The sequence below is a fragment of the Rhinolophus hipposideros genome (assembly GCF_964194185.1).
Source record: "Rhinolophus hipposideros genome assembly, chromosome: 15".
In the NCBI taxonomy this organism is placed as follows: domain Eukaryota; kingdom Metazoa; phylum Chordata; class Mammalia; order Chiroptera; family Rhinolophidae; genus Rhinolophus; species Rhinolophus hipposideros.
In genome coordinates this window covers 28,422,406-28,446,437 of record NC_138061.1, presented here as the reverse complement: position 1 = coordinate 28,446,437, position 24,032 = coordinate 28,422,406, and the positions used below count along the sequence as shown (strand labels likewise).

Sequence of the window (24,032 nt, the reverse complement as noted above, 5' to 3'; positions counted from 1 at the left end):
TGAAAGTGAAGTTAAGAAAACTATCCCATTTATAATAGCATCAAAAAGAATAAAATATTTAAGAATAAAGTTAACAAAACAAGTGCAAGATTTGTATACTAAAAACTGCAAAACATTATTGAAAGAAATTTTAAAAGACCTAACTAATTGGAAAGACACCCTGTGTTCCTGGGTTAAAAGACTTAATATTGTTAAGATGTCAGTACTCCCCAAAGCTATCCACTGAATCAATACAATCCCTATCAAAATTTCAGCTACCGTTTTTGCATAAATTAGCATGCCTATTCTAAAATTTACATGGACTTTCAAAGGATCCAGAACAGACAAAATAATTTTTTAAAAGAAGAATAAAGTTGGAGGACTTACACTTCCAATTTCTAAACTTACTACAAATCTACAGTAATCCAAACAGTGTAGTACTGGCATAAAGACAGACCAATGGAATAGGCCAATGGAATAGACTAGAGAGCCCAAAAATAAACCCTCGCATATGTGGTCAAATAATTTTTGACAAGGGTACCACGACCATTAAGGGACAGTTATTTCAACAAATAGTGCTTGGAAAATTGGGTATCCACGTGCAAAAAAATTAATTTGGACCCCTACCTTACACCATATACAAAAATTAATTCAAAATGGATCAAAGACCTAAGTGTAAGACTATGAAACATAAGGGGAAAACTTCATGACATTGGATTTGGCAATGACTTTTTGGGTCTGACACCAAAGGCATGGGCAACAAAAGACAAAATAGGCAAATTGGGCTTCATCAAATTTAAAACTTTCGTGTATCAAAGAACACTATCAATGCAGTAAAAAGGCAACCCACAGAATGGGATAGAATATCTGCAAATCACACATATGATAAGAGATTAATATCTAGAATATATATAAAATTCAGCAACAAAAAAGCAACTCAATTCAAAAATGGGCAAAAGACTTGCATAGATATTTCTCAAAAGAAGACATACGGGTGGCCAATAAGAACATGGGAAGATGCTCAACATCGTTAGTCATTAGGGGTAAACAAATGGAAACCATGAGCTACCAGTTCACACCCACTAGGATGGCTACACTTTTTGTTTAAATTAAGGAAAACAAGCGTTGACCTGGATGTGGAGAAATATGAGCCCTATACATTGCTGATGGAAATGTAAATTGGTGCAGCCACTGTGAAAAACAAATTGAACATTCTTCAAAAAATGCTAAACATGGAATTACCACATGATCTAGCAATTCTATTCCTAGTTATTTACCCAAGATAAATGAAAACATATGTTCGCACAAAAGTTTTTGCACAAATATTTATAATAGTATTATTATGTTAGTAGTAATATTGTTATTCTGATAGCCAAAAAGTGTAAATAGCCCAAATGCTCATCAATAGATAAACAAAATTTGGGATATTCATAAAATGGAATCTTATTTAGCCATAAAGAAAACCAAAGTACTGATTTGTGCTATAACATTGATGAACCTGAAAAACATTATAATAGGTGAAAGAAGTCAGACACAAAAGGCCACATATTGTATAATTCAGTTATGTGAAATGTACAAAATAGATGCAAATCCATTGAGACAGAAGGTAGATTAGTGGTTGTCGGGCTGGTGTGAGGGGAGCTGTGGTAATGACTGCTAATGTGCGTAGGGGGAGGGAATAAAAATGTTCTAAAATGGATTATGGTGATGGTTGTACAGCTCTATGAATATACTAAAAACCACTGAATTGTACACTTTCACAAATGAATTTTCTGGTATGTGAATTACATCTCAATAAAAAAGAAAGAAGTGACATAAACAGCTCAGCAATATTTTAGCATGGAAGGATTTAACTCTAAGACTGCTCTGACATCTTGATAGGGTCTGCTGATAATACCAAGCTAGAAGGAATATGAATGTTCCCTTCGTAGAGGGAAGAACTACAGAGTAAAGAACAGCAGATTTTTAGGGGAAAAGGGGCTTTTTTATTTTTTTCAATTGGGGAATTTATTGCTACAATGTATGGCAAGATACTATGGACATTTCTTTTTACATGAATAAATGAGGTATTATCGGGGATCTTTAAAAAAATTATTTTCGATGATGGTGGCCAGCACACCAGAGGGTACAAGTTTCAGGTTATAAAAACAAAACAAAAGTTTCCATAGCCTGAAATGTTTTGATATATGACTATCTCCCCATCTGGCTTCTAAGATGAAAGGTCCCAGAATTCCTTCTTCCTCTTTCAAAGGATAAAGTAATGAGGATGTAAAAATGGTTAATTTGTACATCAACTGGGTTAAATACATGTACTGCATCTGCCATCCCTTAGGAATGTGCTGCATAGGAAAAGGACATTCAAACTGTCACCAACACTCCCAAGTTTCCCTCCTGTTAACTTTGAGTCAGTAATGCAATTTTCATCTACACAGCACAACACATTATTATAGTTTACCATATGAATTTTGGCTCAATTAATTTTGTTTACCCAAAGTAATCAGAAATAGGCCATCAGTGAGATACTGATAAAACAGTTCATGTGCTATAAAAAGAAAAGAAACTGCTCCCTGAAAATTTCCCAATATGGTTTGGGGAATTTTTCTCTCTTTTAATGTTACTAGATAACATAGTAAGTACATACATACAGTGATATATTTATAATACTTTTTATCACCATGTTATTTATAATGGTAAAAAAAAATTATAAACATAACATTGACTACCAAAGAGCCGTGAAAATCAAATATTAGAAAACTAGTTTAAGAGTTGGGGAAATATGCACTACAGAGTAAGTCTTTTTTAAAACAGTAGAAAAAAATACGTGTTCTGATCCTAATTTTGTAAATATTCTGTGTATTTATAGAAAAAAACACGAATGCTGCAACAAAAATATTAGCAGAGATCATCTCTGGCATGAGATTATTGTTTATTTTAATTTTCTTCTTTATACTTCTCTAAATTTTCTATACTTTCAGTGAGCTCCTGTTTCTTTGGAAATTAGAGGACAGAACTTATATTTTACTAATAAGAATTCTGTCAGATTTTTTTTTTTTTGCTATGAGGTTCTTCAGTCCAGTAACTGTTTTATCTGAATATGTCTTAATTCGTGATTGAGACATACTGCTTTTCTTCTTTTTTAAAAAATACTGACTTAGAAATAATATGCTTCCAGACACATTTGTTGCGAGATCGATTTGTTACTCTGAAAACCAATAACAGATAATGAGAAAGAGTCACCAATTAACCAACCTTTCTCCACATCCATTACTATCCTGTTGAAAAGCAATTTTCAACTCTGCCTGAGATTTAAGCAAACTCTGGATCTTTTATAAAATAAAAATATCAGCATCTTTCCTCTCCTGTCTTACTTTATATATTTGGACTTGCACCACTCTGACTAGTAAATGTGCAGTTGATGAATCTAATGCTTAATTTAAAAGAATAAAGCCACTGACTACAAAATTAATTAAAAGTTTTTCCTACTTTCTTGTCTCCTTATAATTTGAAGTGACTTTTCAAAAACAATATTGCAATATTTATTGGAACATATTTGAACAGCTCAAACGCTGAACCAGTTTGTCCCATCAGAAGATTGGGATTTTCTTCTGTGGATAAATTCTTCAGACATCATTTTGATATATATATATATATATATATATATATATATATATATATATATATATATATATATATATTTAAATACTGTCATATATACATTAGAAAAAGGTTAAAACAGAACTGTGCAATATTTAAATACTGTTATTAGTTTATAAAATTGTTTTTCCTCCAGTAGGATCATACTCCATTGTTCTCATCTTGGTTTGTTTACCTTTCATCATGAAAAATTTTCAGTGTCAGTACATATAAATGTACCTTACTTTGTCTGTATTTTTGCAACAATTTTTGTTGGATAAAATCCCAGAAGTGGCATTGCTCGGACAAAGGATATGCTATTTACATTTTTGTTCTGCCTTCCAAGAAAGTTTATGCCCATTTCACCACCATTCACAGAAATTGAGAATAAAAGATAATGTTTCAGAAACAGAGCTATGTGGCAAATCGTCCCAAAGGTTGTACCTTTGTAAATAACTAAATAAATAAATTAGATGACAGATGATAGATACCATCAAAATATAATATATATATAGTATCAGGTGTGTACTAGACTTACCAGGGGATCACCTCATAAGTAAGTTATATAAATGTCTAACCACTATGCTGTACCCCTGAAACTAATATAATATTGAAAGTCAACTATAATTGAATATTTTTTTTGATTTTTAAGTATGTAATAGGAGTACTATGCTCTATTTTTGTTAAAGTCAGATTTCTGTAAGGTATAATACTGCCTAACTCACCAACCTCCTCTCTCCTTACCCAGAAACGAAAAGAGAGGGTGTGTGTGTAAGAGAAAGACAGACAGAATTGGCAGGAAAGAATCTGCAGGGGAATCTGCAGAAGATCCCTCAAAACGCTGGGGGTAAATAGAGGATGCACTTCTGGAGTCAGAGCTGACTTTTAGTTCAAGCCCCATCCAGTAGCAGGGTGTCTTTAAGCAAATGCTTAACATTTCTCACCTCTGTTTTGTCATCTGTAAAATGGGGATGATCACACTTGCTTTACAGGATTATTTGTAAGAATTAAATGAGTTACTTGATGCAAAGGGCTAACAAATGGTGAGGAGCAAGAGCTAGGAGAGTAGCTACTGTTGAGATATTAGAACAAGATCAGGGTGACCAAGCCAACAGTATCCTGGACAGTAAAGTTCTGAAAACTTTTACAGAAAAATGTGAGAAAATTACTAACATTCTAGTTAATATATATTACACAATACTGCACCTTCCCCACCTCCATCTGCCATCTCCCCCTTCCGCCACCCACATTATATTATTGTTTATGTGTCTCCCTCCTAGAATGTTCTATATGAACAAGGCTCTTTTCTTGGTCACTAAATCCCAACATCAGTGCAGCTGGAAACAAAACCTGGTACATAATAGACCATTCATTCAATGAATGAATCAAAGAATTTCTCCTTAGCCTTTCTGAAACCCATTCAGCTAATAACCTGGCCTGCGGACACACAGCACACCCAAGATAACTCAGGCTCAGATTGGGGTCATGCAGAGAACTGGGCGAGCAGCCAGAATTTTCTGCTTCTCTCTCAGCTTCTGACAGTTCCAAGGCTGACCAGTCACAAGCTGAATTCTTGGGCAAGTCACGTAGCAACTTAACTCAAGGTTTAGTGGGGAGGAGGAGTTAGTAGATGAGGGTAAAGGGGATCAAATATATGGTGATGGAAGGAGAACTGACTCTGGGTGGTGAACACACAATGTGATAGATGATGTAATACAGAATTGTACACCTGAAATCTATGTAACTTTACTAACAATTGTCACCCCAATAAACTTTAATTAAGAAAATAATAAGATGAGCAATGCCTATTTGTCATGACTCCCTAACATTATGCAATTTATGTGAACTTATTTGGTAAACTCTAGATTTTCTTATGAGGCACAGCAAGATAGACCAAATGCTTTTATTTTATTTTTTATTTATTTATTTTTTGTATAGTAACTTTCTTTATTTAGTAACTGTTGAAATCTTTGACACATTTTTATTGGGTTTTGTAATCAAACACTTTAAGAAGTATTTTATGTAGTCTGAATGTAAGTTATTTATCAGAATACACATTAATAATGTTGTCTCTGAAGCTGTGGTTTATCTACTCATGTTCTTAGTAATGTCCCTGGAAAAGTAGGATTTTAAAAATTATTATTTCAAAGTCAAATTTGTGTCTTTCGTTTTACATTTAGTGTCTTCTGCATCTTGATTAATAAATCATTGCCTATCCTAAGGTTACAAAGCTACTTTTCTTCAGTTTCTTCAAGAAGCATTATATTTTAGCTTTTATGCTTAAGACTATTATATATTTCAAATTGATTTTTGTGTATATGTAAGGTATGGATTGAGGTTCATTTTGCCACCTACAGATAGTCAGTTTTTCTAACACTATGATCAATATATCTATCACGTTGTGTGTTCACCACCCAGAATCCGTTCTCTTTTTATCACCATATATTTGATCCCCTTTACCTTCATCTACCACTTTCCTGCCCCCTGACCCTCTGGTAACCACTAAACTATTGTCTGTGTCTATGAGTTTTTGGTTCTTCCTTTGTTTGTCTCGTTCTTTTGTTGTTTTCAGTTTTATGTACCACATATCAGTGAAATCATATGGTCTCGACTTTTTCTGTCTGACTTATTTCGTTTAGCATAATACTCTGAAGATCCATCCATGTTGTCGCAAATGGCACTATTTCATCTTTTCTTATGGCAGAATAGTATTCCATTGTGTATATATACCACAACTTCTTTACCCATTCATCTATTGAAGGACACTTTGGTTTTTTCCAAATGCTTTTAGTTTTGATAAGGACCAAAAACAAAAAGAGGAATAAATGGGAAGTGGAAGGTTTTGCTGAGCTGTAGCCCAAGCCAGTAACTTTTCCGTGGGCTTGGACTTAAACTAGCATCTCTGAACAAGTGCCAACCCTGAAGGAGGCGACATAATTCTGGGAGAGGGAGTTTCCCAAAGGCACTGTACCCTAAGTCATTGGATGAACAATTATTAAGAAAAAGTGCTCATCAAGTAGAGTGGCTTCTCTGGATATTTCTGGGCTGCACAATTTGTGGATAGGACCTGGGAAGGTCAGCTTATAGACAAGATCAGGAACTTTCTAATCACAAAGAAGGAAGGGAGAGAGGGAGGAAGCGAGGGAAGTAGGGAGGGAGGGAGGAAAGGAAGGAAGGAAACAAGGAAGAAAGGAGGGAGGAAAGGAAGGGAGGAAAGAAGGAGGGAAGGAGAGAGGGAACGGAGGAAGGGAAATAAGGGAGGGAGGGAGGGAGGGAGGGAGGGAAGGAGGGAGGAAGAGAGGGAAGGAAGGAAGGAAGGAAGGAGAAGCCTCTGTGGGAATGGCAGGAGAGAATGCCTCTCAGAGCAACATCCCTGAAGGGATGACTTGGCCCGATTCCCCTCCTTCAAGGTGGGGTGATTTCTACATCCACCCTGAAACCCAAAACTCTAGGGTAAGATTTATTCACATATGTTTTGATCCTCCCACTACCCGCATCTGCCTTTTTTTCCTTCATGAGCCACACTTGTACTGTAGAGCTTTCTAGAAAATAAAGGTGCCTTCCTTGTTTTCTGTAGTGATGCTCTATCTCTCTAAAATATGCTTCAGCCATTGGGAATGGCTCGCAGTTTCCTAAATAAGCTATGGTCTCTTTTCCATTAGACCTTTCCATAGGGTTCCAGCAACGTGGCAGACTAAGCTTCCTTGGAAACTAACTACCTCATGAGCACCTCAGGCCCCATTCTCCCATTGAGAATCACTGAGTGTGGAGCCCGAAGTTTTGAAGGGTCTATAATTCCCGTGTAAGTGACATAGAAATGAACAACAAAGTTGAGGAGAGCTGCATTCCCCTTGTGGGAATTATTTAAGTGTCTGAGAAGTCTTGCAGTTAAAATAGAAAAAGAGAACTTGTTAAGCTTTGTTTAGCCTACTATGCCTCTAAATTATTAACTAAGGAACTGTGTTTTGCACAAATTCAGTGTAACATACTTTGGCAAATGCTAGTTTAAAGCATGGGAGCGTTCTCATGAACTTACAAAAAGGGAAAGGAGAGGACACTTCTAAGTTTCCGTGTACTCCACTCTAACGTAGTTGTAATGGAGTGTTTGAAGTGATGGTTCCAGGCTGACCAAGGAGGGGAACAGTCCACCCTCTAGTGTCAAATCCTTGCCTTTGGCATTTAAAGAGTTCATTTTATAGCTCACTCCAAGTGAACAAGCACAGAAAGTTGATTTATCCTGACTAAAGTCACTTGAGATGCATCTAAACACCAGAATGTCAGGTGTGGCATCTCATTGCTACGTAGACGATACGCTGAGTGATCAGGAACATGAGCTCTGGAGTCAAATAGACCCTGATTCAAACCCCAGCGCCCCAGCTTATTACTTATGTGACCCTACGTGAGCCTCACAGAAAAACACTGTCTACCTCCTGAATTGCTCCACATACAGCACTTAGTTCAGGAAGATCTTATTGGAGCAGGGAATCCGAACTTGAAGATACTGTGTGGTAAATATTTCTAGGCTGTGACAGTACGTAGAGATACAGCGCTACTCCACTATAGAGTAACTATTCCCTGAGGACCATGGGGCTGAGAGCAAACATTGACTGTAAATAAGGTGAATAATTTTATTCACCAGAAGTTTTCTAAAAAAAAATTTTCACAAGAGAATCGTTATAGTTTTCAGTGGGCCTTACGAACTTTGCTCCACAAATAACGAGGAAGGATCATGGGTCATAGAGCTCCTAAGACTTGCATTGTAGGGTTGCCCATGTTATAGAGAGGAAGGTGTGATGGTGACTTACAGCTGAGAGTTGGGGCAATGTGGCATGTGAGGGGGAAGGAGGAAATTACAAAGAAAGGGCAGCAAGAATGAGAGAAAGTGGGAAATACGTTTTTCAGTTCCATTGAGATATAATTGACATGCATCACTGTATAAGCTCAAAGTGTACAGCACAATGGTTTGACTTAGCTGTATTGCGATATGATCACCACAATAAGTTCAGTTAGCCCCCATTATCTTATGTAGATACAATAAAAAGGGAAAGCAAAAAAGAAAAAGGAAATCTTTTCCTTGTAATGAGAATTTTTAAGATTTACGCTTTTAACAGCTTTTCTGTGTATCCTACCGAAGTGTTAAATGTCGTTACCACGTTGCATCACCTTACATTCCTAATACTTATTTATCTTATAACTGGAAGTTTGAATATTTTGACCACCTCCAATCCCTCTCCCGCCACTCCCTGCCTGTCATAACCACAAATCTGAGGGGGGTTTTCTGAGTTTGTTTTTTTAACAGCTGCGGAAGTGTGGAACTTGAAGGACAGAAAATTATGTCCCAGGAAGATTTCTGGGATGTTTCTTTGTGGTGCATGATAAAAATTCCCTGAGTAATGCTGCTTTAAGGAAACTTTCACTAAAGGTTTATATTATGTTTCAAGGTTCCAACATCCGCTTTGTGTTTCCTTTGAGTGTGTTTTCATGCTTCTACTGAGAAACATGGGGCCACTACATTTCTTAGGGTTATACTGACCAGGCTTCTTTTTCTTCTTTCATTCAATTTTTTTAGATCTCCTTTATTGCTATTTCCCGCCAGTCACTAGAGTCTTCATTCATTGTAACAGCATGTGAGTCATATCTCAAGATATATTATAGTTTATAATATGTCATCTTATGTTACGTTATTTACATATTTTATTACATTATCTCTTCTCTTACATATTAGACAAGCAGTTACGTATGATTTCAGAGTTACTTTCGTTTCCTTCACAGGGTGCTATACTTTGAAATCGTGCCTTAGAGTTGGTTACTTCTGGGAAGACTTCCTTTACGTAGCTAATTCCACTCTGCATAAATTATCAGTATCCAGAAATTGCAGTATGCCTCTGTCATCAGGCCACATTCTGACTCAACTTTCAGGAAATCCAGTGACTTTCTAAACTACTCAGAAATTGAAGAATGAGGACATCTAGGCCATATAGACCTGACCAACAGCCTTATTTTTAATTATTTTCAAATATTAGCTTAGAGAGAACCAAATATAATTTGGTAGTCCTTGCTTTTTTTGCTGCAGTCAATTTTTGGTAGCTTGATCCAAAAGATGGATAAAAAATGGTTAGAATAAGTCACTGTACTCCTTACTCACCTGCTCACCTTTTAGAATCAAAGAGAAATAAGAATTTGGATGCTCTAGTTTTTATACAGAAGACAAACGGAAAGTTCAGGGATATATTTAAAGCAAGTTCAGGAAGCCTTCCTCCAAAACGGGGGAGTAACTCAATTAAATAGTAAATACCACCAAGAACTTTTCCTGAGCTATGCTTCAAAGGGGGTGGGCTGCTTGGGAGAGGAGGGGTGAGGGGAGAATTTCAGAGCTCAGACCATCAGCAGAGATGTCCTGTTAACATGGTAATCAGAAAACTAGGAGCGCCTAGGACAGAGCGGTTTCCCGTTTTCTCTCCCACATCCTTACTGGTTTGTTAATTCAAACAGACTGTGCAGCCTGAGTTTTGGATCAGAAGATAACGGTCACCACATTTACACAGGAAGGAATCAAGGAATGTAGACTACCCTCCAGAGAAGGTCCGTGATGAAAGGGAGGCTAGAGAGGATTGGGAGTTTCAGGGAGAAGGGAAGCTTTATTGATTTGTTTGTAAGGGTAAGGGAAACCTAATGTTTGTGCAGGCAAAGAAGAGCCAGTAGAAAGATAGGGTTGAAGGTGGGGATAACCACTGAGACAAGCTGAATAAACAGACTTAATAATCATAGATGAGCCTTGTTGAGGAGGAAGAACTCACCATTCTCAGAGAAGGAGAGAATGGAAGACATAGAGGCATTTGAACTAACTCATGGAGTTCCTGACACTTGGCAATTATCACAGTGTAGTCAGTTAAGAAATGATTGAACAAATGTAAAGAAAGTAAAAGTGGGTTTGGGAGGGTGAGAAGAATAGAAAAGCTATATTGCTGAGGTAAAGACGACAGTGAATTATTTAGGGAAAAATAAATAAATTCATGTAAAATTGAAGCTGTCCTTGGGGCCTCCCTGAAGTTAGATAACACAAATCACAAGGGTCCGATAACGAAGTAGCATAATTGTGCGTGTCATACTGTGACCCAGAAGCCAAGTATGGATGGTTGCATTTGCCTAGGATTGAAGAGTGGAAAGTGCATGTGGTGGAAAGTCAAGGTGACTTGGGAAGGAATCCTGGGAGTTGGTGGGTGCCATGTTAAAATTCTGACCATGTACCCAGGCCAAGGCCAAGGAACTGGAAGTCTACTGAGGACAGAGAAGGTTTAGGGGGAAAGGTAGAAGGGAAGAGGAGGGGAATTCAGGGATGATGAGTCTAATAATGCAGAGACGGAGCACATTGGAATGATGATTCCAAAGTTTGCAGCAATAGAGATTTAAAAAAAAAAACAAAAAAAAAACAAAGAGTCAAGAATATTGATGTCGGAATGTTGAGGAAGTCTTCCTTATGGGTTTTGCTCTTGTCCAGTGTCCAGGCCAGACGACTGTCGGTGGTGAGGAGTACAGTGTCATCAGAAGACAGATAGATTTTATTCTGTCAAAGGGTCAATAGGGGTGCTTTAAGAAACCAGGAATGTAAGAAATATTGTGGGAAAATAGAATGTGGTCCCCTCATGAAGCACCACGAGAAGCCTGAAGGAGGTATGGCCAGGGAGGGACTGCCGGGAATGAAAAGATGTGAACTGGATGGAGAGAGAGAACAGTTTGGCCCTCAGGGCAGCATTTCCTGAAGAGGTTCCAAGCAACTCTAGTTACACAGAATAGTCTAGTAAATGTTATATAAAGTATGGCTCTAGAGAAACACTGGGTCAGACCACGTCAATGGATTTCTTTACTCCCAGACCTCTTAGAGCCTTTAATGGTATATCCCTGTGCCCCATATATTTCCAGGAAGAGAATTTGTGACATGAATATGTGACATTTGCCCAACTTAGCTGGCCACAAAACTGATCATACTTTGGGAAATTGTGTTCTAGGACTCATTGTAGATTTTCAGTTTTTGAATGAATGGATGGATCAATGTAGCCGAATGAATGAATGACATACACGTAGGAAGTTAAGAGACAGATTGTGGAGGTAGTGGTCAAAATAAAGTGAATTTGTGCTAAGGGAATAATATTGAGTCTACAAATGCATTTGGTACTTACATCTGATGCACTTGCCACTTTCCCACTACCATCTCCTTACTACCAGTTGTGGAGTAGGGAATAAGATTTATTTATTTTGTTTGTTTAGATACATCTCCTTGTTATCTATTCACTCCTTACTTTTATAGGTGGTTCTGTCCCTGCAACCCCCTAAATGGATCTCAGTGGAATCGGAGTTTTGAGGGTGAGATATTGGCAGAGTAGACCATGAAGTTTTGAGACCGTGTGCAAAGAGTCCCCAGGTCTCCTACGTGTTTACACGCGTGTACAAATCCCTGCACTTTCCTCTTCCCCTAGAGCCTTCTTTCCTCTTCCATTTCTGTCGCTGCACCCTGATGGTCAGCCCTGGAGGATGAAAAAGTCAAACGGTACTTGACTTCTCTACCACTCTGCGAAGTGCCATAGTGAACTGGCTAGGGCATGGGGTACTAGATCAATTCTGCTTCTGAAAATGGGAAACTCAGCCTCTCCCCCTTACCTGCCCCCCCACCCAGAGGGCAGGAGGGAGCAGGCAAGGCAGATATCAGGTCTCCAGAACAAGAAAGGTAGTATAGAACTATTCACCAAGCAGAAACTTTGCTTAACAAACCTGCAAGATTTTGAATGACTCTCAAGTAAATATCTGTTAGAAGACATACTGGCCTTGGTATGACCACGATTTTTGTGGCTTTATTTCAGAACGCCAAGCAGGTTCCTCTATGGCCAATTCCAGTGCCCTCCCTTCAAGTTCAGCTGGGATCAGCAAGGAACTGATTGAGCTGCAGCCCCTCATCCAGTTCCCAGAGGAAGTCGCCAGCATCCTGATGGAGCAGGAACAGAATATTTACCGAAGGGTCTTGCCGGTTGACTATCTTTGCTTCTTGACCCGGAACTTGGGCACTCCAGAATGCCAGCAGTCGCTTCCCTGCCTCAAAGCATCCATCTCAGCATCAATTCTTACCTCCCAGAACGGAGAGCACAATGCCCTTGAAGATCTTGTGATGAGATTTAATGAGGTAAGAAGCCGCGGTGAGATGTTTCTGTAACAGAATCACTAGTAAGTGACTTTGGAGCATATTTCTCCTTTTAGGCTTGTCTATTACTAATTTCTTATCTACCTGTCTGTCTTGCTACTTCCATGATGGCTGTTTTCCTTCCAGGCAGAGCTACACAACACTTTGTCATCCTCTCTCCCACTTCACTCCAACCAACCCTTAAGCCTAATTGATCCTGTCTCTACCCCATATGACTACCAAGTCCATAGGCCTTCTCCTTTTAGACAACCTGCCCCCCCTTTTATCCCCTCCCTTGCCAAAATACTCTCCCTGGGCCCATTTTCAAATATTCTCCCCCTTGTTCCTAAAGGTGCTTTTAAGACCAGGTGTCCCACTTTTGGTTTCTGACAAGATGCTCCCTGGCCATGGGGTCCGTCTTCCCCACCCCTCTTCCACTGTCAGGCCTGCTCAGCAGACACTAGACACCAACACACGTGGGCCAGGACAGCAGTGAGGAGCATGGGATGAGGGGCAATGAGTCCCCCACTCCTGCTCTCTGCATCCCATCAAGTTCCTGGCCCCAGAACATCCCTCCCAGGCCTCTGAGACCTACCAGAAATCAGTTCTGAAGAGGGCAGCTGTGATTGGAGTCTGGGGACTCTTAAGAGGGAGGCACTATTAGAGGTCCAGGGCCTCACTGGGAGGAAAAGGACCAATGGCTGATGTCGTGCGGCCCTGAAGTGAGGTGACGGACAGGAAGGAGAGGCGGGGCTCCGTGCAGTGCTAGGGTCGGGGTGCTGGGCTTTTGAGTTTACAGAACATTTTTTTCCATAGTATGACCCAGAGTCTCCTGTTCTACGTTTTATGTCTTTTTGATTTAATTTCTTTCTTTTTTTTTTTTTGCCTTGACTATTAAAACACAAAATTTAAGTCTCTGTATTTATTCACTGGTGACTGGTGTACCTCCACAAATACAGCAGTGTCCTATTCCAGTCATCTGGTAAACTAGCTGAATGCTAAGAGGATACTCCCACTCTGGTCCCATATGAGTGTCTCTCTGATTGACAGAGGACCAATCACCTTGTCACTTAAATACTTTGTAAGGATAGCAGCTCACCGTGCAGCCTCTATAGTCTGCCAATCATGAGCCTGATGATAGATGTAAATGTCAGTGACCATGGTAACGCACAGTGGATGGGGAACATGTTAGAGGCTGAGCTCAAGCAGTTCTGTGCCCAGACATGCCAGCACCCCGTTCCTCAAAGGGAGATCCGTCAACCATAGGAATCGCTGATCTCTATCTAGCACTGCTGTGCTAATCATTTACAAGTACCATTTATTTGCACCACACAACAACCCTGGGCGGAGAGGTATTTTCATTAGCCCCTCCTTACCAATGGGGAAACTGAGGCACGAGGAGATGAAGTCATTTGCCCAAAGTTGCACAGGTGGCAGGTGGCAATAGTGAGATTCAAACCCACATAGTCAGGCCCCAGAGCCTGGGCTTTGAAACACGTCAGTATTCTGCCTCCCACCTGTGTCAGGTTCCTGTGGCAACTGATGAAAACACAGATCCATGGTCCTACCCCAACTGGAGTAAGACATGCTCTCTGGGAGTCCACATGAGAGCTTGGGAACCACGCTGCCCCAAAGTTGGTTTTTAAAATAAATCTCCTGACATTCTTGATTTTCATTACTGATAAAACTGGGTGGGAAATGAAAGTTCCAGTAATCGGAATGATTTTATTGATGGATTTTACTGTACTTCGTGAATTATTGTAAACTTTTATATCTAGTCACTCTCACATCTTTAGGACCTTACCCACATCCTTCGTTGTTGTTCTTGTTGTTTTCAATTCCACCTGAACTTAGTGATTTGTCTGAACTTTGAAAATCTCATTTTAAATTACTTTCAGAGGGAAACAACTTAGATTTCTTCCATTCACTACCCTAACCGTGGGAATCAAAGAGGAATCAGTGATTTCAGTAATTCAGAGTTAGTGACGATACGACCTACAGCTGGTTTGAGGCATACTTTGGACTATCTCTGAAAATAGTTTAGCTAAGCAACTTCAGAACGTAAACAAGATTTCTGGGAAAACACTTAAACTACTTAAGAGAACAGTCTGTTTTCAAGTATTCTCAAGCATCTATTTTCATACAAATTATGGGCATGCTGATTAAAAATCAATCGTATATAGCCGTTACAGGCAGATCACAAATGACCTCCACTAGGCAACACTGGGATAGCTGGATTATTGTTACTTTGTATACCTTAGGGTAGAAAACCTGCATTACATTAAAAGAGGATTCTTAAATTCAGATTTTCACCTATATGGAATGGTCTTGCCTGCAAATTAGCGTGGCTTTTCTTTCTGTAAAGAAAGGGAAGGAAATGAGCTAGCATTTATTTACTAGGTGCTCTGGACTGGATATTTTCATATTTTAAAACCCCATTTAATCCTTACAACATTGTGTAAGGCTGTTGTCAGTATTCCAGACTCACAGATGAAGACAGTGGAACTTAAACAACAAAATAAATAATGGTAGTGTTGGATTATGATCCGTAGAACAAAATAAATATTCACGAGTCCGTACTGATATAAGTAATTAAATAAATAAATCAATGGGAGGGGAGGGTAAGGTACAAGTCTTACCTATAAAAGACTGGCAATTAATAAATGTATGTAAAAGGAGTGAAGAAAATAGGAAATCATCATTAGGACACCCCAGGAATAAATTGTTACAGGCAAGAACCTCTGATGAATGCTAAAATTGTTGGACAAAAATGGGATGAGAAACAAGATATTTATGTAGTCTCAAAGTATCTCTCCACAAAATATTTATTAGTTACAAAGGGAAAAATAGAGCAGTGGAGAAACCCTGTAGACACCACCTTACGTAAGTGTGCTCAAGTCAACATGACCAGACAAAACATATTGATGTGTATCTCCTGACGTGATGCGCTAAGAAGGCATGACATCATCTCTTTGGCGTTCCTGCCAAAAAAAGAAAAAGAAAAAAAAGAGCATAAGTTAAACCAATCATGAGAAAAACCATCAGGCAGCCCTAAATTGAGGGACATTTTACTATTCAAAAGTGTCAGGGTGGTGAAAGGAAAGATTGAGGAACGGTCAAAGACTCAAAGAGTCTTTGACAACTAAATGTAGTGTGGGTTCCTATTGGGTCCTGGACTAGAAAAAGGATATTAACAGCAAAACTAGTGAAATGCTAATAAGGCAGGTAGTTTAATTGGTATTCATGAATCAATGTTAATTGATAATGGCCATGGTTATGAAAGATGGTAACATTAGGAGAAGCTGGGTGAACTGTACACAGAAACTCTCGGTACTATTTTTGCAAATTTTCTGTAAAAATAAAATTACTTCAAAATAAAGTTTAAAAAATGGTGAAACTCAGAGAGGTTGAGTCACTTATCCAAGGGCACACAGTGGCTGAGTGAATGTCAGAATCCAGATATCTGTCTTCGAAGTCTATTCTCACCCAACTGCTTTGCCTCTCTACTTATTAAATTACCATGTTCAGGTTTGTAGTTAAACCAGAATTGCTGATTTAGAATTTAATTAGACTTTGGTCTCCTTTCCCTCTCTCCTTCCTCTCTTTCTACTTCTTTTTTCAATCTCCAGTGCATCTGTCTTTTTCTATTCTTTCTGTGTCTATTTTTATCCAATTTTTTATTATCACTTATGAACTCATTCATTCATTCAAGACATTAATTGAGCACATAGTATGTTATTAGCCTTCTCTTTTTTTCAAACATATTCTTTTAAATAAGAAATTATCAATATATGAAGAAAGTTTACAACATGATAATCCCATACTTTGATTCTGTCAAAATTGGATGCACAAAATAAATACACTTTCTTCAGGGGAGGAAGGTATATATTCCTTGGAACACTGGAGAATCTGAAAGACAGGAGGAAGAATACAGAGGGTGCCAAAAAAAATGTATACACATTTAAGAAAGGAAAAAAACTGTATTAAAATTGTAATACAATGAATGACGCTAGCATTCATTTGATTAACTCCATCTTTTGAGGGAACATCATACTACACATTGCTACCATAATTCAATTCAACTTCGAAAAGTAATACATAGATAACATCTCTTAAAATGTATACATTTTTTGGCACCCCCGGTGTTAGCTGTATTGAAGGAGTGCTAGTCACTTAGGGGAGAGGTGAATGCATTTATTCCTGCATTGAAACATGTAGTTAACATATTGTCAGCATTTCTCTGAAGCAGGGCACCACGGTGGATCAGCTCTAAGGAAAGTGAGTAACAGTCTGCGGCTGCAGAACTACCAGTCTTAAATTGTAGTCAGGCACGGGCACAAGTCACTACCAAAAAAGGCAGAAAGTACGTGCAGTGTGAGTGGTACAGACAGTGGGAGCTGAGGTATCTGGGTGGGTGATCAGAGCTCTCTTTGCTCAGCTCTGGAGTGTGGGACTGACTTGAAGGGTGGCTGGGATAGAGGAGGAACAAACATCACTGGGAAAGGAGGACATTCCAGACAAGAAGACAACCACTTCTTGTCATGAGGAAGACTCAAGGTCTAGGGAGGAAGCTTGCTCCTGATTGTCAGTAGAACTTGATCAAGAGCTAGAAGTTTCTTGAATTTTAATAACTCTTGACACAATGACTTATCTACAATGTGGGGAAAGGGAAGAAAATCCCTGATGCCTTTCAGGCAATGTTGCATAATGTTCCTTCTTAGGAAAACATGGTTAAAATGTAATGCAATTTACAATCATGAAATAAATGAAAGGGTTTGGCTTACATTAAGGAACGCCAGGAGATAAGTCACTTAAAAGCAGTTTAGACTGTGGCTGGGAAGCAATGTCTGTCCCCATTCCCCCGTCTCCTGCCTGACATCAAGACTGGTGCATGCCAGAGTAATTTCTGAAAGGAGGCCATCTTTCTATCCTTGCAAGTACACAGAAGCACGTGCAGGAGGTCAGCCCTCAAGCTGGTGGCAGTCAAGGTCTGTGCTCAGGGTGGGTTGAGTCCTGCTTTGCTTGGTTGGGAGGCAAGTCTCCTGAACCCTTTTGATGTGGACACCTCTCCAGAGTCATGTTCCTCATCTAAAATTCCAAGAAGCCAGTGTCCTCTCTTTCTCCTTTCAAATGGAGCAGGCCTCACTTCCTGGCCACCCACGAAGTATCTTGCTTTGACAGCCTCAAAACACATTGTTCTCTCTCCCCCTCATTTTCTTCCTCTATCCAGCCCCTACCTCTAGCCCACATTCCATTTGATCTTACTGTTTTTTTAATTCCTCTTAGAATAAATTCCAGAGCTATTTATCTTTTCTAGAGGAGACAGAGAGCCATTTTTGTAGATAATTTCACCAAAGAAATCATATACTTTAGCACGTGCGGTTGAGAAGAGATGAGAGGCAGAGAGATTGAAGAATCATCCTTTCTCCCTGTGCTTTCACATCTTTTTCTTGCAACGCTCTGTGGTGGAGCATAGCTGGGGAATATGTTCTGGAAATACACTTCTGAGTCACTAGTTCTCAAACCGTATGACCCCCCAATATGGGCTCTGCTTCTGCCCTGTTGTTCACCCATTGATGACCTTTGGGATTAGAAGTCATCGTGGTCTGCATCTATAGCTGGTCCTCAGGATCTGTCAACAGAGTGAATTTTTGGCTCCATAACCTCCCACTGCCCACACCACGGCCAGACACTCTTTTGTGTACTAGATAGTTGACTTCTCTGGCTAGGGACTGCCTTTGGCTTCAAGAGTCTATTAACAGTTAGTAGTTCTTAGCAAGACCATTTGTCTGGGCACTTCTTTCGGACCAGCAGGTCCAAGGGCAAGTCATGAGCCCAAGAATGAGCCCCGTTGTCCTGAGATCCCAGAAGACTCTGGAGGGACTCTACCTGGCTCTTTGCCCCCAATGACCTTGCCCCACGCCCTTCTGTTTGGTCAACCTAAGCAGTCATCAAGCTGCTTCTCCAGCCACACAAACATGGGCAGCCCAAAGTGACACTCAGTTGTTGCTTGTTCCTTCCATCTGATAGGTTTCACCAGATGTCAATTCAACAGTTTAAAGCCCCCTCCCGTACCCCATAAAGAATGCCAAGGTGCAGCGTAACTCCCTGGAAAAGAATTACATGCATAAAGAAACCATCTGGCCAGGAAAGGGCTGTTTGACCCTTGGGTCCTTCCAGCAGAATCCCTCGTAGACTTCATAAGTGATGGTGATCTCTTTGGCACATCCCTACATCTAAAAGTCTGTCTGGTCATGTAGCCAAGGGAACAGCATTTCAGCACAATAAGGAAAAAGGATGATATATTGTCGGTCCTCATGTCCAAATGTGTTCCTTCACTGGAAATATTTTAGAAAAAGATATTGTTTTGAATTTCTACATTCAACCATGTTCGAAAACTTTTCTATCAAGGCTTATTCCCCACCACCTCCTTTTATGCAGACAATCAAGAAAATAATCTGTTCAATGCTGCTATCCTAACTTTCGTCCTCATGTCTGAACACTCATGGAATACTTTGCTGATAAAGCCCCCTCAGGGTTATGGAAATTTCAGCTCACTTTGGAAAACCAGATTTCTCCTTGGGAAAGCACATCTCCCCAGCGGCACACCTCTGAGAGCAGACATTGTATTCATTCCCCAGAGCATTTCACTGCACATTCCTGGCTTAACACAGCTCTTAGTCCAGAAATTTCTGGACTGAAAAAATATAGTAGGTAATTAAACCACAGAGACTGAGCTGTGTAAGGCAGTGTTCTAAGGGCAAGGTATTCATAGGGGGCTCATCTGCCCTCAAGCCGATTGACAGCAAATCATGCTTGATGGTGTTTGACAGTCAGCACTCAGAGGATTCTAGTCACTCACAGAACCACTCAGAAAATGGCAGGGCTGGGATGAGGAGGGTGCTCTCACATCATTCGGGGACAGCTCTGGAGTCAGCCTGCCTGCGTTCTCATCCACCATTCCCAGCTGTGGAACCTCAAGCCAACTATCTAATCCAGGGCTGTCCAAACTGCGGCCCGCAGGCCAACTGCGGCCCGCGATCCATTGTTAATTGGCCCGCAGCAAATTCCGAAAATATATTTAGTTTACTTAAATAAACCAGGTGAGGCAATACGTGCTTCACCTAGAGAGAGTGGCCCAGCTGTTTGTGTATTTTACCGCATATGGCCCTTGGTGAAAAACGTTGAAAAAAGTTTGGACACCTCTGATCTAATCCCTCATCTTTAGATGGGATGATAATAGTACCTACCTCAAATGGTTTCTGTGAGTATTCAGAGCGATGACTGGTGTAAAGAACTCGGTGAGGATCTGAGACACAGTCATGGTTCAATGTGGGTTACAAAGAAAAACAAAACTAAAATAACTGCATTTTCAGAATAATAATAATAGATCCCATTTAAAAAATATTATCCCTTCCCCAATTAACAGATGAGAAAACTGAGGCTCAGAGAGGCTAACTAAATGGCCTGTGGTTTCAGAGCTAGGCTTCGAACCCAGGTGATCTGGTTTCCAGAGCCAGTGTTACTAATGCTATTGAATCAAAAACTGAAGAAGCCTTTTTTCCTTCAACTTGGTTCTCTTACTGTGAATAAAACCATTTTCTTCACTTCAGTAGTCAAAATATTCTTTATGATTTCAACATGTATAACAATACGACCTCTTTCTTGACTTTAACTTATGTGCTCACTTCCTGATACTAACAGTGGGGAATCTCCTTTGAATTCAGAGGCTGAGGTCCTTGAAATGGGAAAAACAATGGCATAGCAAGGTGTTTGAGAATACCTTCCCAGAAGAGTATTAGGATAAGTTGTCATTTCCACAGGACCAGACAGAAAGGGCATTTTAGGTCTTTGGTTTGTAAAGTTCCCTTCTTAACTTTGAGTTACTGGATGCCTGAGAATGTAGGATGTCAAAAAAAAACCCTAATTTTACTGTAGTTCTTTATCTTCCTCTTTTGACCACACCATCTCTGCTATGTTTTTCCTCCTCTCTTTCTATTTTGCATGAAACCTACACCCTCAAGAGTGATTCCTTTGGAAATTCAAAATCTTAAGTCCCACCAATACTTCTAGAAGAACTGGGAGGGAGGAAGAAGGGAGGAAGGCTGTGCTCAAAGTTGGGGCATTAAGAGAAGGTGGTAGAGAAGGGCTGCCAAGCACCTTTTCAATCAGGACCTTCACGTCTGTGCTCATGCTTTAAACATCTAATGTGATTTCCTTAAACAGTGGTTTCCACTGATCAGCCAAATAAGGGCAAGGGCATCAGGATATTTTTAAAATACGTGTGCCTGGAGCCCACCCCGGGGAGTTTCTGGCTCCATGGATACAGGATGAGCACAGGGATCTGTATTTTTTTAAAAATCTACCCAGGGGCTCAGGCTGACAACCTAGGAGTCATCCTTGATTTACTCTTTTCCCAAATCCCCAACATCCAAACCATCAGCAAGTCCCATTTGCTTTACTTACAAAATACATTCTGAATTGGACCATTCCTTAGCATTTTTTTAAAGCTGTACAAGATAATTCTGATGCCACCAATGTTTGAGAATCACTGCTGTAGACTATCCGGACACTTGGGTATTCAAAGTGAAGAACAAAGCTGTGTCCCCATGGGGTCATCCATCAGTGCAGAACTGTCCAGAGTAAATTTAACTACATGTGGGGGCTTATTTGCTTTTCTCCTTTCTTTCTTTCTTTCTTTTTTTTTTCTTTCCTTCCTTCTTTCCTTCCTTCCTTCCTTCCTTCCTTCCTTCCTTCCTTCCTTCCTTCCTTCCTTCCTTCCTCCCTTCCTTTTATCTGTCTATATTTTTAAAAAATTATTATTTGGTCCTCATGCTGTAGTAGAAGGCTTGGTTTTGAAATCTTAAATATTCAGACTATTTTGTTACCATGACAGGATATTTTTATTCTCTTCATTACCCTTCTTAAAGGTTATATCGTGTGTCTAGGATTTAACCAAACTAGAAAGAGAACTGCCAAAGCCATTGACCTGTTGGAGGCCTGTTTTATTCTGTTTAAAGCACTTCAGTTAGTACTTCCATCCCCGGAATGATAGAAATAAGAATATAGCCAATGGAAATTAGCAAATAGACAAAAATTTTGACACATGTGATAATTATTCTTATTCTTCTTATTATTATTATTAGAAATAATAAAAATTAGTCCAAATCTGAATCCAATCCATCAGACATGTCACTTAAATGACACTGAACACTGGGAAAGACCAGGTGTGCTTTCGTCAGAGACTGGGATTTTGAACTTCTCCTCCAGGACTGCATTAACTGACCCTATTTGGATGTTTAATTCGGCTCTTTGAAAAACCACTCTTAGAGATCTTTACTGCACATGTAGGAGCCAAGGAGGAATGTGTTTATGCTTTGCCAAGAATCTACATTCACCCAAGAGGTTTAAACATTCCTAAATCCAGTTGCCTTCTCAATGCCTCTCCTTAGCTTTTTTCATTCAACAAGATTTTATTGAATACCAACTTATGTACGAAGTGCTGTACTTTGTGCACTGGGGCCATAGCACAGAAGAAAGACAGACAGAGCTGAAAGGCATCTCAAATATGGCCAAAATAGAACTATTCACGTCTCCCTCCCCCATTCACATACCAGCCACTGTCTTCCCTACTTACCCCACATCAGGCCCCTCATCTCAGCATCTACCCAGGGGCTCAGGCTGACAACCTAGGAGTCATCCTTGATTTACTCCTTTCCCAAATCCCCAACATCCAAACCATCAGCAAGTCCCATTTGCTTTACTTACAAAATACATTCTGAATCGGACCATTCCTTAGCATTTCACCTGCCATCACCTTGGAGGCAGCCACCATTGCACTCACCTCCAGTACTGCTTTCAAGGTTGCATACCCCATAATCCATTCTTCACCCAGCAACCAGAGTGATCTTTTATAAACCTAAAGCAGAGCAGCTCACTCCCTGTTGCTGAAAATCCCCCAATGGCTTCCCTTTGCATTTGGAATAAAACTCAGAATGCCAAGACTATGCATGATTTGGCCCCTCTGTACTTCTCCAACCTAACTTTGCACCACCCACCCCTCTTTCTTGTTCCGTTCCAGGCACTCTGCCCTTAAGTTTGTTCCTGAACACACTGACCTAGTTTTCCCCACTCGGCCTTTGCACTTGCTGTTCCTTTTGTCGAAGACCTTCCCCTGACTCACACCACAGTTGCTGTTTTCTCTTGGTCGTGTCTCAACTCAAAAGTCAGGGAAGCCATTGACTTGTTTACTTTTTTTCCTTATTTGTTTTTTACATATATTTGTTTAGTTGTTTGCTTTTTTTCCTTAGAAACTTGTGCAACTTGTTCATCGCTATGTGTTTGGTTCTTTGCAAAGTGCCAGCTGTATAGCAGACGCTCAGTAAATAAATACTTAATGAATGGATAATGCTAGTTGGTGTTAACAGTAGTTTATTGAAGTAGATACTATTAGAAATGCAAAGAAAAGCAAGACATGACCCTTTGGTCAAGGAATTTACAATCTAGTTCAAGGCACATGAGACGTAAAATAGTGAATAAATGTACGTAAAAAAGGCAATGCAAAGCATTAACTATCACGTGAGAGGGCATGGTTAGAGAAGTACCATGGGGTGGTGGAAAGAGTATAATTCTATCGCTAAATCTGGATTTGAGTCTAGTTTCTGCCACCAACTCTCTATAGGACTCTGGGCAAGTAAATGACATAAACTGATTTCAGCTTCATAGTTCTCACTTTAACGGGGGATACTTTTATCAATTTCACATGGTTATTGGGACATTTAAGCCAGATAATGTATACAATCGTCTGCCACAGGATAAGTACTCAATAAATGTAACTAGTGTGATCCAATGCAAATGAGAGATAAGAGCTCAAAGTGCCATGAGAAGGAAGGGAGAGACCACAGGGCATGGTGCCCTTGAGGACGACCGAAGGCTTCGGAGCCTTGGAGGTTGGAACGGCTTTTGCCAGACACAATTAGGAACTTTATCCCCAATGAGGTTTCGGCAGTTATGTGCCCCTGTGTGTGACACGTTGTTGAGTTGGCTCCAAGTCCTAGCAACCCTACACATGAGTGACGTCCACCGTGTTTTGTCCTCGACCGTCCTGCTCTTCTAAACTCATGCCTGTGTCTTCTTTTATGGAGTCCATCCATCTCATATTTGGTCTTCCTCTTTTCCTGCTGCCTTCTATTTTTCCCAGCATTAATTATCTTTTCCAAAGAAGCCTGGCTTCTCAGGATGTGCCCAAAGT

At 39.9% G+C, this 24,032-nt stretch overlaps 1 protein-coding gene across 1 annotated transcript in view; it reads left to right on the top strand.

The window, feature by feature from the left end:
- PLCE1 (phospholipase C epsilon 1) overlaps positions 1-24,032 on the top strand; it is a 301,542-nt gene that overhangs the window by 158,809 nt on the left and 118,701 nt on the right. Inside the window, exon 4 of the mRNA XM_081075061.1 lies at positions 12,468-12,784. Within this exon, the coding sequence (XP_080931187.1) occupies positions 12,468-12,784 (317 nt within the window). The remainder of the gene's footprint in view (positions 1-12,467; positions 12,785-24,032) is intronic.